General features: G+C 46.6%; 2 protein-coding genes across 3 annotated transcripts in view; one reads left to right on the top strand and one right to left on the bottom strand.

The window, feature by feature from the left end:
• Positions 1–1,310, top strand: part of bmal1a (basic helix-loop-helix ARNT like 1a) — a 51,616-nt gene extending 50,306 nt beyond the window's left edge. For both annotated transcript variants that reach the window (XM_067994242.1, XM_067994241.1), the window contains exon 16: positions 227–1,310. In XM_067994242.1, the coding sequence (XP_067850343.1) occupies positions 227–384 (158 nt within the window). In that variant the 3' untranslated portion in view covers positions 385–1,310. The remainder of the gene's footprint in view (positions 1–226) is intronic.
• Positions 1,311–3,724: 2,414 nt separating this feature from the next.
• LOC137328083 (BTB/POZ domain-containing protein 10) overlaps positions 3,725–14,816 on the bottom strand; it is a 44,271-nt gene continuing 33,179 nt past the window's right edge. The window contains exons 6-8 of the mRNA XM_067994240.1: positions 13,483–13,680; positions 6,332–6,442; positions 3,725–4,798 (exon numbers count right to left, since the gene is read on the bottom strand). Of these exons, the coding sequence (XP_067850341.1) occupies positions 4,491–4,798; positions 6,332–6,442; positions 13,483–13,680 (617 nt within the window). The 3' untranslated portion in view covers positions 3,725–4,490. The remainder of the gene's footprint in view (positions 4,799–6,331; positions 6,443–13,482; positions 13,681–14,816) is intronic.

The raw sequence follows: 14,816 nt of genomic DNA, 5'->3' as shown, positions 1-14,816 counted from the left end.
AGGTTTTTATATTAAAAAAAAACCGAAGATTAAGAACAGCCTGATCTGATGTGAGCGTTTCCAACATTTGTTGGGGGGGGGAGGTTTTTATATTTTGGAATTCCCAGCATCTGTGGCGTTTTAGCTTCTGTAAAATCTTTGGCGGTCGGTGGCTGCGCGGTTCGCCGACCTGCCGAAACTAGCGTCCTCCTTCATGCGACTTTACTTTCTCCACCCAACCTTTCAGGTGACGACTCTCATCTGGGCATAGACATGGTGGAGGATCGTTCTTCGAGCAGCCCGAGCAACGACGAGGCAGCCATGGCGGTGATAATGAGCCTCCTGGAGGCCGACGCGGGTCTCGGAGGTCCGGTCGATTTCAGCGACTTGCCGTGGCCCCTCTGAACAACCCCCCCCCTATAAATACACCTGTATATTTTTTTTTTTAAATACAGAAGTGCATTACGTCGAACACAGGTGGAGCTGATCGTCGGACATTTGCCAAACGTGCGTGCGCACCGACTTGCACGTAGCAAAGATGTTTACGTGCGGACCCCACAAAAGGGATGTCAGCCCACCCCCCAATTCTGTCTCGTGCTGAGAACGAAGTAGCTACGTGAACCTTGAGTTAATGACTGGTTCCCTTCTCAAGTATGTTTTAAGCCCGGCATTTTGTTCTCAAAAAACATCGAACGGAAGCATACCTTTGCGATGGTGTTTTTTTTAACACAACGATTCCTAAGGCGCATAATCTCTTCCGCAAAACTAATTGTATCATAAAGTTGGTGTTTATTCTTACTTCTTGCAGTGCTCTGTCCCAGATATATATATTTATCGTAATAGCTGTGAAATGCTGTTTTAAAACTGCAAGGTTCACCTGGTTTCCCCGTCTTGTTCAGTTGGTCTGTACAGTTGTTTTATTTTTTTTCTACAGAAATCGCCTTGTACAAAATGAGAAATTGCTGTCTTGAAACTTTAACTGTAGTTTAATATATTTGTATATACTGTGTAAAGGGGATTTGTACAGATAGTCTCTTTCCTCCCACAGAGAGAAGATCCTGAATGTGTTTTTCTCATATATTTAAAAAAAAACACATTTTAATAATTTATTCCTTAACGCAATTGCCCGTTTGAACTGCGTCTCTGCTGTTGCCTGACCTGTAGCGTCGTACCTGGAAATCTTCATCCCGTGTGGCAGGAGATATCCCACAGAGTTGTGTAACTGCGTTGTGCTGGAATGCAGCTTTACGTTGGCTTTTTAATTTTTGACTCATTTTAAGAAAAAGAAATGCTAAATATATAATAAAGTGAATGGACCCTGTTTACAGCAAGATTGTAAATGTGTGGTGAAGGTTGTGTATTCAGGGAGAGTTGGGACCACAGCTCCCTGCTTCCAACTCAGGATGGCCTGTTGTGAACTGTCAATTTATTTTAAGGTGGGAACGATATGGGGGAAAAAAGATTGCTAAAATCTGATTTTTATTTAACGTTGGACTTTTTTCATCTGATCAGGGCCAAGGTCGATCTAGTTCACCTTCTACCATCCTGGTACTCGTGTGTTAGGACAGTGGAGTTTTAAAATTCTTATTCTCATCCTCATTTTCAAATCCCTCCATGGCCTCTAAACACCTCCAGCCCTACAACCCTCATATCGACACTCCTGATTCTCATCGCTTCATCAGCTGCCTCGGCCCTAAGCTCTGGAATTCCCTCTCCTTCAAACCTACCTCTTTGACCAAGCTTTTGGGCACCTGTTCTAATTTCATCCGGCTTGGTGTCAAAATTTTGTCTGGTAACATGGCTTGGGCTGTTCTGCATTATGTATAAATGCAAGTTGTTGTTGACTTAATCACAGCAATCAATCTCGATCAATGAGTCCACAACAGGCTGAGATGAGGTGGAGTGTTTTGGGAACCATAGATCCATAGATCATCTGTTCCTCCCAAGCCTGCTGCACTTCATACATTACAACACTGACTACACTTAAAGTACATGGCAGTTTGGTTCTACTGCAATAAAATTAGGTGACATTCACATGCTGGTAACTGCACTTCAAAAAGTACTTCAGAGGCTGTAAAGCACTTTGGATGTCCTGAATTCATGAAAGACACTATATAAATGCAAAAATATCACCGTGCCTTCATTGGCGCTGGGTCAAAATCCTGGGAGAACCTTCACCACGCGGACTGCAGCGGTTCAAGAAGGCGGCTCACCACCACCTTCTCAAGGGCACTAAATGCTGGCCTTACCAGGGCCGCGCACATCCCATGAAAGAATAAAAGTTTTTTTTTTAAAAGGGATGCAAGTCAGAAACCCAACAGTTCACTCTATTTCCTTTGCTGCCATCTACAGGAAGGCTGTAACAGGGCAGCCCTTCTAAAGACAACTTCACGTGATCCAGAGCTGACACTTGGAAATTAATGCTAGGGTTTCTATAAGGCAGATGAACTAACAATACCCGATTCCACGTTACTGTGAAATCTAATGATGCGGCTGCTTGTATAAACAGAGATTATCTACAGACAATGATGGTATATAAAGCAGATAGCACTGATTGCCACATAACACACCAGAGTGGTAGGTACGCTGATACCTGCAGCTTTTACAGCCATACAGCATCTGTACATCGCCCTAGATTCTGTTTCAAAATGTTTGTGGTGTTTCAGAACATAAGAAATAGGAGCAGGAGTAGGCCAATCGGCCCCTCGAGCCTGCTCCACCATTCAATAAGATCATGGCTGATCTGATCCTAACCTCAAATCTAAATTCATGTCCAACTTCCTGCCCGCTCCCCGTAACCCCTAATTCCCTTTACTTCTCGGAAACTGTCTACTTCTGTTTTAAATTTATTTAATGATGTAGCTTCCTGGGGCAGCAAATTCCACAGACCTACCACCCTCTGAGTGAAGAAGTTTCTCCTCATCTCACTTTTGAAAGAGCAGCCCCTTATTCTAAGATTATGCCCCCTAGTTCTAGTTTCACCCACCCTTGGGAACATCCTTACCGCATCCACCCGATCAAGCCCCTTCACAATCTTATATGTTTCAATAAGATCGCCTCTCATTCTTCTGAACTCCAATGAGTAGAGTCCCAATCCACTCAACCTCTCCTCATATGTCCACCCCCTCATCCCCGGGATTAACCGAGTGAACCTTCTTTGCACTGCCTCGAGAGCAAGTATGTCTTTTCTTAAGTATGGACACCAAAACTGTATGCAGTAGTCCAGGTGCGGTCTCACCAATACCTTATATAACTGCAGCAATAGCTCCCTGTTTTTATATTCTATCCCCCTAGCAATAAAAGCCAACATTTAAGGAATTAAAACTTTTTTTTAAAAATACAATCAGTGGGTAGTACTTGCGCCTCTGAGGCAGAATGTGGGTTCAAGTCTCCCTCCAGAGATTTGAGAATATAATCCAGGCTGACACTCCCAGTGCAGTACTGAGGGAGTGCTGCACTGTCAGAGGTGCCGTCCTTCAGACGGGGATGTTAAATGGAAGCCCCCTCAGGTGGACGTGAGGGATCTCATGGCCGCTATTTCGAAGAAGAGCCGGGGGGGGGTTCTTCCCCGGTGTCCTGGGCCGATATTTATCCCTCAACCAATATCACTAAGACAGATCACACTGCCGTTTGCGGGAGCTTCCTGTGCGACAAGATGAACTTAAGGGCGGCAGGTCTCATCAGGGAAGTCACCCGTGTAAAAACCGACCGTTTACTAGAAAATTCACACACAAAAAAAAAGGGAGAAATGCTTGTGATGTTTAATTATATAATCATTCATCAGCCGTTAGAAATACAAAGAACACTCCTGCAACATGTACATAGTTCAGGAAATTAAAATGGCTTCACAGAACAGCAGTAACCTCCAGCACACAGCTATACCTAGAGTATATACTTTATTCCCCCCACCTTTCTCTCCCTTCTCCCCCACCCCCCCCCCCCCACCCAAAAAAAAAACCTGTGCATGAAGTGAGGGTACTTCAAAACACCCAGGACAAATTCGTGTGCAAGATCAGGACATGCCTTTCTCCTAAAGTGCCACCAACGTGTTGGATCGAGTGTGCAGCGCTGGCTAGAAATTTAATGCATTTCACAGAGCACTTGGCTTAAAAATTGCAGACCAAAGCCATTCCCCTGATACGTAGCACCAAGACTGCGACAGTCTTTTTTTTTTAAGTAACACTGTGCATTAAAAATAAGAAAACCAACAACAGGCACTCTCTCTCTCCTCCTCCCACCCCCAAAAGCAATATGCTTTTGGCCAAAGATATATATATATATATATATATGTATAAAAAAAAAGTTGTAACTTAAGATGTGCAGCACGTATGGTTACGGCCATACGTTGTCCATGTTAGTGTACGACGCTGAACACTTTCTCTTGCACAGATAAACACATCACACAAGGCGAGTTACCAGCAGCATGCTCGAGAGTTTCTGACCGTCTGTCTCTCCCTCCCACACACACACACACGCACGACCCCTCCCTCCCTCCCTCCCCCCGACCACAGTCAGACGGCTGGGGGCTGCGGGTCGAGGTCGAGCTCACTGTTGTTGGCGGGGTGGTTGGGCAGAGTGTCCAGCTCGTCCACTTGCGGAGTCGGGTGCATGACCACCAGCTGGTCCTGGGGGATGTCGGCTGCCGCCGCCGCCAGGTTGGTGATGGACTTGCTCTTCACGCACTGGAAGTCGACGTGGCGGCTCTTCCCCTCCTCCTTCTCCCAGGACATCCTGATGAACGGCCGCTGGACGTAGTTGTAGATGACCTCGGGCCGCCCGCCCGGCCGCTTCTTCACCTTCTCCTTGTACGTGGGGTAACCTGACACACAAAGAGCCGCATCGGTGCTACTGCAACTGAGAACTCAGCAAGCTAGATCAGTCATCTTGGAAAACATCACCGGGGGAGGGGGGGGGGGGGGGGGGGGGAGCGCGGAAACACAGCATGAAAATCCCAGGGTGCAGGCCATTTGGCCACGCTGGGTTAAGATGCTGACCTTTGGCGCCCGGGTCCAGCTCAAACTGATGGGATGAAAGCCCTGTCTGTAAGCTGGCCGATGTGAAATGAGCTGGGGCCAGTCTCACTCCAGTACCCACAGTGGGCGTTGGGCTTACAGTGTAAAACGGACACTGACTGGCAATCACCCCGAGACCACAGGATGGCTGGCGCAGGGGGACTGGAGAAGTCACGCTGGTGCCCGAGGAGGTTGGGGCTGAGGCATGTTCAAGGGGCAGAGTACAGGGAGCTTCACTCTGCAGCTGGTTGTTCTTTGGATACCTGACTGGGGAAGTGTTTGATGCTGACACAGGGTGTCTGAAATGGGAGGAGTTTCATCACCCGGTATTAACATCTCGCCTCGAGAACAAAAACAAAATCCCAGTATACAGCCACCTAACACAAAACGGTTCACATTTTGTTGAGTCCAACCCAGACCGTATAGAGTGTGAAATGGACCAGTTCCTGGCTGGGGTGGAGTTTGCATCATTCCCTACGTGACTACAGTGACTACAACTCAAAAACACTTCACTGGCTGTAAAACACTTTGGGAAGTCTGGAGGGTGTGAAAGGCATGGCATAAATGCAAGTTTTTTTCTTTTCTTTACAAAAGTGGCAGGTACCAAATAACGTCAGGGTCAAAGTGGTCTCCTGGACCAGCTTCCATCACCTCGAGGGAGCAGAGAGGAATTTTCCAAATCCCACCCCCCCCCACTAATTGGTCGTGGGTTTTTAAATCTTGTTTCTTCGCCTCTCCCAGGGGACAGCATTACACAGAGGGGGGCGGGGGGTGAGTCGTTTCTTGGCGTGATGCATAAGGCATCACATCGGTAGGGGACAGGTTGGGTGGGCCGGCTGGTCCTGTCCTGTCCAATATTTTCGCCTGCTTCACCGAGACCCACCGTTACGTCTGGGGAGTGATGCTGCCGGAGGTGCATCGCTGCTCACACCTATCTATTGCCATTAACCCTGCAGTTGGACAATGTCGAGCCAACAGCCGGGCGCGTGAGCCAGGGACGGTTCTACCAGCCTCTTGGCTTCCTCTGAAATTTAGATAATTGCGGACACAGGAACGTACACCCCCTCTTAATGCGGCTCGCAGGTACCCCCCCACCGAGCACGCGTGGCGGGAGAGTTTCGGAAGAAGCCAGATATCGAGTGCGCTGCTAAATAACCAGGCCGATGCAACTGGGACATCGTCCAATGTTCCTCAACACGCTACTTAAAGAAGGGGAATTAAATCCAAGCCAAAAATATCTCGTTAAGATTTTTGCTTTAGTGTAAGATGACCAGGTGAGTTAACACTATATAAAAAGTTTGTGTTCTAGTCAATGATTTCCAGGCAAAAACTGATCTTACCTTCAATTCCCAATCTGATCTTCTTCAATCCTCGCTCTTTCAGGACGGTCTTGGCTACGTCCCTGTTCTCGATGTACTTGAAGAATCGATACAACTTTGTACTGTAAATAACTTGGAAAGTAAGGTTTACATTATCACAGTTGTACTTTGAAATAGTTGCACATTGAGGTCTGTTTAGCACAGGTTCAGAAGCATGAAGTCGTTCTTATGTCATAGCTTCCACGTTTTGTGAAAGCAAGTGAGTTCCGACACTCGCTGATCAGACAAGAGCAGTGGAACCACAGCGCTCGGGAGAAAAGAGGTAAAACGGGTTGGGGGAGGGAGGGTGAGGAAGGAGGAGAAATTAGGAGTTTTCTATTAAAGAGCAGGTCATTCCAGTATGACACTATGTAGCATTTCAAATAACTGGAGCCAAATTAACATGTTTTCCCCAAACAAAAAATTGAAACGTAAGGAATCTTACAACACCAGGTTATAGTCCAACAGTTTTATTTGAAAATCACAAGCTTTCGGGAAAAAAAAGTTATCTGTTTTTAATACAACTGGCCATTCTTTGTCTCTCTCTCTCTCTGTATTTGTAATCTGACCGCTTGCGTATTCAGTGGTCTTGGGCGTTATGTTCCCCTGTCTGAACACCATCCATGCAGAGGTGTGATAACAGGCAGTTGGAAAGATTATCTGTAATCACCAGGCATTGTTCTCTGACTATATATGTGACGCTTTGATGGAAACCTTCACACACCTGACGAAGGAGGAAAGCTCCGAAAGCTTGTGATTTTCAAATAAAACTGTTGGGACTATAACCCGGTGTTGTAAGATTCCTTACATTTGTCCACCCCAGTCCATCACCGGCATCTCCACATCAAAAAACTGAAAGGAACGGTTTTCTCATGGTATAAATACACACACACACCTTACAAAAAGCTGTACGGCGCAGTTTGAGTGCACACCGGCACGGCCTTCTTATTCGACTTCTTGTAAAACACAAACACTCTCGGTGTCGCCTACTTTATTACGCAAGCACTGGGTTTGCAAAAAGCAGGACATTTTCCACAGAATACTTGGCACGGTCCCAAACAAGATCCAACCAGGTGGCTGGTGGGGCGATTGAGAGCAGAGAACTTAAATTAGGAAAATTAACCTTCGGTAATTAGTTTTTCTCCGCAGTTTGGCGTCGCAAGATTGCCTGTTTAACTCGCGGACGAGGGCTCCCCAGCTGTAGCCAAGTTTGAACACAGCAATATGCAATCTAGTGTGACAGATACGCCATACGGGTCCTTTGTAAATAACGCAGATGGTATCTGCCCTGGCTCAGCCACAAGATGGGCTGACTTTTACATATTGCACCTTGCGTGATATCAGCTAAAGTCGTCGGAAACTAATACTGCTTAGGAGCAGCTCCGGTTCTGTTCCACAATCCTCCAGTTGCTCCCTTCCGACAACCTAGGTGGCGGCCTTGGTTCAGTGGGAGCACTCTCGCCTCTGAGTCAGAAGGCCGTGAAGCTCACCGACAACAACTTGCATTTATACAGCGCCTTCGATGCAGTAAAATGTCCCAAGGCGCTTCACAGCAACGTTAACGGACAAAAATTGACACCGAGCCAAAGAAGGAGACATTAGGTCGAAGAGGTAGATTCTACGAAGGAGGAGGAGAGAGAGAGGGGTAGAGAGGCGGAGAGATTTAGGGAGAGAGTTCCAGAGCTTAGGGCCCAGGTGGTTGAAGGCAGGACCACCAATGGTGGAGAGAAGGAAGCGGGAGGGGATGCACAAGAGGCCAGAATTGGAGAAACGCAGAGACGGCGGAGGGTTGTAGGGCTGGAAGAGGTTACAGAGAGGGAGCGGGGAGACTATGGAGGGATTTGAAAACTAGGATGAGAATTTTAAAATCGAGGCATTGCTGGACTGGGAGCCAAAGTAGGTCGGTGAGCACGGAGCAGCAGCAATGTGTCCACGTGTAATTATCCTTTGGAATTCTACACTTCGTGCTACTGTTCCTTCATTATTTTAAAAGTTGTTGAATTTGCATTTTACTTACTGTTATATTATCCAGTTATTTCTTTTTTTTCTGGCTAGAGTCCCCCCACTTATCCTCCGCAATGTATAAGATCCCATGGCGCTATTTCGAAGGAGGGCAGGGGAGTTCTCCCCGGTGTCCTGGGTCGATATTTTATCCCTCGACCAAAATCACTAACCTGGTCGTTTCTCTCATTTGCTGTTTGTGGGATCTTGCTGTGCGCAGATTGGCTGCCGTGTTTCCCCACATCACAACAGCGACGACACTTCAAAGATTAAGCGATTGGCGCTTTGAGACGTCCCGAGATCGTGAAAGGCATTAAATAAATGCGAGACCTTTCTCTCTTTCACTTGCCGGAGAGGGCACATTCCACAGGGCAGTGTGCGCCAATGTTATGCAACGCTTTGTTTAAAAGTATTCCAAAATTTAGATGGGTCTACTTAAATCTGTTTGATCCTGATTCGTGGGGGCAGGGCAGAAGGATGGAATAGAAAACTATCGAGCTAAATAAATCGAGGTACTCAGGGTCGTGTCCAAAGACTGAGCCCCATATCAAGTAGGGGGGGGGGTGCAAATAACCAGATGTAGCTCGCTGATAATTGAAGCGTTTTAAGGTCAGATCAGTGAAACTTTCGCTTGTCCTTTTGACAAATCCCAGAGCTGTCATATGAGCTGCTGCCATGACGCAGTTTGCAACAAAACGGCGATATCTATTTTTGAACATTCAGAAAAGACGCCCCTGGCAAGGAGACTTTTCCTGGGAGACTCGAGCATAACGTTGACACCTCAGCTTTCTGTTTACCACAAGCTGTAGCTGCCTGAATTTAAAGGGCTCTGCACCGACATCCCACTGAATGGCTGGTGAAAAGCAACTGGTCGTCGCAAACTCCACAGAGATACACGTCCGTAGCAAGGACCCAGGGGGTCAAGGCCAGCGCAATAGGTTGTCCCCGCGTGGGCCGAGACACATCTTTTGTAGCTACACCGGAGAGCCTCGGAAATACGCACCTGAGGGGCGCGGCAGGTAACCAGCTATCCTTATGCACACTGTCGGGACATTGATAGTTAAAAACCAACATTTCAAACGTCTGTTTTGATGACGGGTTAGTTTTGTGTCATCAGCAAACTTGGAAATATCACATTTGGTCCCCTTATCCAAATCATTGAGATAGATTGTGAATAGCTGGGGCCCGAGCACCGATCCCTGCGGTACCCCACTAGTCACAGTCTGCAAATCTGAAAACGACCTGTTTATTCCTACTCTCTGTTTTCTGTCTGTTAAACAAGTCTCAATCCATGCCTGTATATTACCCCCAATCCCATGTGCTTTAATTTTGCACACTAACCTCCTGTGTGGGGCCTTATCGAAAGCCTTCTGAAAATCTAAATACACCACATCCTCTGGTTCCCCCTTATCTATTCTACTAGTTACAGCCTCAAAAAACTCCAATAGGTTTGTCAAACATGATTTCCCTTTCATAAATCCATGCTGACTCTGCCAAATCCTGTTATTATTTTCTAAGTGTCCTGTTAGCACATCCTTTATAAGAGATTCGAGCATTTTCCCTAATACTGATGTCAGGCTAACCGGTCTGTAGTTCCCTGTTTTCTCTCTCCCTCCTTTCTTAAATAGTGGGGTTACATTTGCCACCCTCCAATCTGCAGGAACTGTTCCAGAATCTATAGAATTTTGGAAGATGACGACCAATGCATCCACTATCTCTATAGCCACCTCTTTCAAAACCCTGGGATGGAGATCATCAGGTCCTTGGGATTTATCGACTTTCAGTCCCATTAATGTCTCTAGTACTATGTTTTTTTTTTACTAATACTAATTTCCTTCAGTTCCTCACTCTCGCCAGGCCCTTGGTTCTCTAGTATTTCTGGGAGGTTTTTTGTGTCTCCTTCCAAGAAGACAGACACAAAATATTTGTTTAATTTCTCTGCCATTTCCTCATTCCCCATTATTAAATTCTCTCCTCTGTCTGTAAGCGACCCACATTTGCCTTCCCCAGTCTTTTCCTTTTCACATACCTATAGAAGCTGTTTCTATGTTTCTCGCTAGTTTACTCTCATATTCTATTTTCCCTTTCTTTATCAATTTCTTGGTCCTCCTTCACTGAATTCTAAAATGCTCCCAATCCTCAGGCTCCCTGCTTTTTCGAGCAACTTTATCTGCCTCTTTCTTTGACTTAAAACTATCTTTAATTTCTCTTGTTAGCCACGGTTGGACCACTAAGGTTTTTGTGCCTTAAAAAGGAATATATATGTTACAAATTATGTATTAATTCTTTAAATGCTAGCCATTGCCTGTCTATCTCTTAATATAGTTCCCCAATCAACCACAGCCAACTTGCGCCTCATACCTTCGTAGTTTCCTTTGTTTAAGATTAAAAGTTGGTTGAGGGATAAGCGTTGGCCAAGACACTGGGGAGAACTCGCCTGCTTGTCTTCCAATAGTGGCCGTGGGACCTTCTACGTTCACCCGAGGACAGACAGGGCCTCAAGTTTCACGTCTCATCTGAAAAACGGCACCTCCGACAGTGCAGCACTCCCTCGGTACTGCACTGGGAGTGTCAGCCTGGATTATGGGCTCAAGTCTCGAGTGAAACTTGAACCCACAATTATATCTGACTCGGAGGCGAGAGTGCTGCCCAATGAGCCACGGCTCACACCTTGCTACTGTAACGGAGTGCAGCTCCAACAACACTCAAGAAGCTCGACACCATCCAGGACAAAGTAGCCCGCTTGATTGGCACCCCATCCACCACCCTAAACATTCACTCCCTTCACCACCGGCGCACTGTGGCTGCAGTGTGTACCATCCACAGGATGCACTGCAGCAACTCGCCAAGGCTCATTCGACAGCACCTCCCAAACCCACGACCTCTACCACCTAGAAGGACAAGAGCAGCAGGCACATGGGAACAACACCACCTGCACGTTCCCCTTCAAGTCACACACCATCCTGACTTGGAAATATATCGGCCGTTCCTTCATCGTCGCTGGGTCAAAATCCTGGAACTCCCTTCCTAACAGCGCTGTGGGAGAACCTTCACCACACGGACTGCAGCGGTTCAAGAAGGCGGCTCACCACCACCTTCTCAAGGGGCAATTAGGGATGGGCAATAAATGCCGGCCTCGCCAGCGACGCCCACATCCCATGAACGAATTAAAAAAAACTAAAGATAACACAGAAGTCACAAAGCACTGGCACACACGCGCGGTGCAACCCAAACCGGCACAGATAGTGACGCAGGCCCGGCAGTAGAACTTAGGGACATAGGAACAAGAGCTCATTTAGCCCCTTCCGCCATTCAACGAGATCTGTGACCTAACTCCATATACCTGCCTTAAGCCCCATAATCCCTTAATACCTTCGGTTAACAAAAATCTATCATTCTTAAAATTAGCAACTGAGCTAGCATCAGCCAACGTTTGCAGAAGAGAGTTCCAAACTTCCACCACCCTTTGCGTGTAGAAGTGTTTCCTAACTTCACTCCTGGCTCTAATTTTTAGGCTATGTTGCCCTCGTTCTTGACCCTCCAACCAGTGGAAATAGTTTCTCTCTATTTAGCACTGTCAGCTCCGTATCACCACGAACAGACAGTGGGGCCTCAAATCAGCACCTCTGGTAGAGCAGGGCCGTACCAATCCAGCAATGCTTTGTTCTCCTATTGCCTTAAGGAACAAGGGAGCCTCCTCGTAGGAACATAGGAACAGGAGTAGGCCATTCAGCCCCTCGTGCCCGCTCCGCCATTTGATAAGATCATTGCTGATCTGTGATCGAACTCCATATTCCTGCCTTTGGCCCGTAGCCCTTAATACCTTTGGTTGCCAAAAAGCTATCTATCTCAGATTTAAATTTAGCAATCGAGCTTGTATCAATTGCCGTTTGCGGAAGAGAGTTCCAAACTTCTACCACCCTTTGTGTGTAGAAATGTTTTCTAATCTCACTCCTGAAAGGTCTGGCTCTAATTTTTAGACTGTGCCCCCGACTCCTAAAATCCCCAACCAGCGGAAATAGTTTCTCTCTATCCACCCTATCCGTTCCCCTTAATATCTTATAAACTTCGATCAGATCACCCCTTAACCTTCGAAACGCCAGAGAATACAACCCCAATTTGTGTAATCTCTCCTCGTAACTTAACCCTTGAAGTCCGGGTATCATTCTAGTAAACCTACGCTGCACTCCCTCCAAGGCCAACATGTCCTTCCGAAGGTGCGGTGCCCAGAACTGCTCACAGTACTCCAGGTGCGGCCTAACCAGGTTTTGTAATGTGATTAAAAGCTTCAAAAGATAATGATGGCGTTTTAGGCACCCTGGGAGGACACTCAACACACACTGCTAATAAACCAAGACTTTGAAAAACTTCACTGCAACAGGCCAAAAGACATCAAAAGGGTGAACCAGGAACTGAGCATTGCAAAAAAAAAAAATTAGCCAAATGAAACCAGCAACTGGTCACCCTATTATAGAAAGGTTATTATTAAACTAGAAAGAGTGCAGAAAAGATTTACTAGGATGCTACCGGGACTTGATGGTTTGACTTATAGGGAGAGGTTGGATAGACTGAGACTTTTTCCCCTGGAGAGTAGGAGGTTTAGGGGTGATCTTATAGAAGTCTATAAAATAATGAGGGGCACAGATAAGGTAGATAGTCAAAATCTTTTCCCAAAGGTAGGGGAATCTATAACGAGGGGGCATAGATTTAAGGTGAGAGGGGAGAGATACAAAAGGGTCCAGAGGGGCAATTTTTTCACTCAAAGGGTGGTGAGTTTCTGGAACGAGCTGCCAGAGGAAGTAGTAGAGGCGGGTACAATTTTGTGTTTTAAAAAGCATTTGGACAGTTACATGGGTAAGATGGGTATAGAGGGGTCTGGGCCAAGTGCAGGCAATTGGGACTAGCTTAGTGGTATAAACTGGGCGACATGGACATGTTGGGCCGAAGGACCTGTTTCCATGTTGTAAACTTCTATGATTCTATCTGGAGAAATGCAAACGGCGCATTTTTTAAAAAAAAATTGTGCTCTAAAGTATGCTTTCAAAGATAAAATAAACATTAAAAATTATAGCGATATATAAAACTCCAAAATTAATGTCCTGGAATTATACAGCATCAAAATGACGACTTACTTTGTGAATATTCCTCTCCCATCTGTGGTGGATACTCCTCATCCCAGTCGACCACATCGTCGTCTGTTAACACGACAATGTGGCACTCTCTGTCACCGCTCTGGGCGCTGGCCACCATCAGCGGAAGAATCATTTCCTCCAGGTAAGTTTCAAACTGCTTGCGCGCACCATCGTTTGAGAGTTCATGCATGAGCGCGCCTAAAAGAAATAAAGAAAGAAAGCCGGTTACGGTACCGCCGAGTTCTACCGAAGGTGCAAAGGCGGACTGAACGGGTAAATCCGGATTCTTAACTCGAGAAGCAAAATCGGTCAGAGTCAGTTACTGACTGGTCTTTGCTCTTTTCTCCGAGCGCTGAAGAGCAGAAGCCTGCTCCGCCCCACAGGGATAGAGGGGGCAGCTCGCAGGGCACTCCAACACTTTTCATATCAGCTGCATCTGGCACAGCATGATTGGAACCTCAAAAGGTACCAGCCTTCTGAGCAGGGCTGTTTGGCGCAGTGAGTTGGCGGCATATAATTACACAGATGTGCCCGCACACACAAAACGCTTCCTCCCCTACCACCATCATCTCCCCCCTCAATCCAAAGCCCAAAAACCAGGACTCAGCTCTTCAAGCCTCTCGGGTCTGGAGGTCCGGTATTCCTTATTGGGGCAGCTCTCTAATTCGTTCTGAATCCAGCAATCAGGGAGCAGCCTTTTCAAGTCCTCCTGGCCCAGGAGGTTTAAAGAGCTGACACCCGAATAGATATTCAATGAGAGGCGATCTTGTTGAAACATATAAGATTGTGAAGGGGCTCGATCGGGTGGATGTGGTAAGGATGTTCCCAAGGATGGGTGAAACTAGAACTAGGGGGCATAATCTTAGAATAAGGGGCTGCTCTTTCAAAAGTGAGATGAGGAGAAACTTCTTCACTCAGAGGGTAGTAGGTCTGTGGAATTTGCTGCCCCAGGAAGCTACATCATTAAATAAATTTGAAACAGAAATCGACAGTTTCCTAGAAGTAAAGGGAATTCGGGGTTACGGGGAGCGGGCAGGAAATTGGACATGAATTTAGATTTGAGGTTAGGATCAGATCAGCCATGATCTTATTGAATGGCGGAGCACGCTCGAGGGGCCGATTGGCCGACTCCTGCTCCTATTTCTTATGTTCTTATGTTCTTATATTGAAGTTGGCTTTTGGGACGAGCATGCAAACATGAATGAGACTGGGCAGGAGATTCAGGAGCTGGATAAAAGGAGTTTGCAGGCTGGGTTTTGGAAACCCCTGTCCTAGCAGATCTTGAAGTCAGTGTGGCAAAGATACTTTGTAAGTTCGGGGGTGGGGGGGGGGAA

This window comes from Heptranchias perlo, chromosome 12 (genome assembly GCF_035084215.1).
Source record: "Heptranchias perlo isolate sHepPer1 chromosome 12, sHepPer1.hap1, whole genome shotgun sequence".
Taxonomy (NCBI): domain Eukaryota; kingdom Metazoa; phylum Chordata; class Chondrichthyes; order Hexanchiformes; family Hexanchidae; genus Heptranchias; species Heptranchias perlo.
Note: the sequence above shows the minus strand (reverse complement) of the source record. Positions and strands in the feature narration are given on the sequence as shown.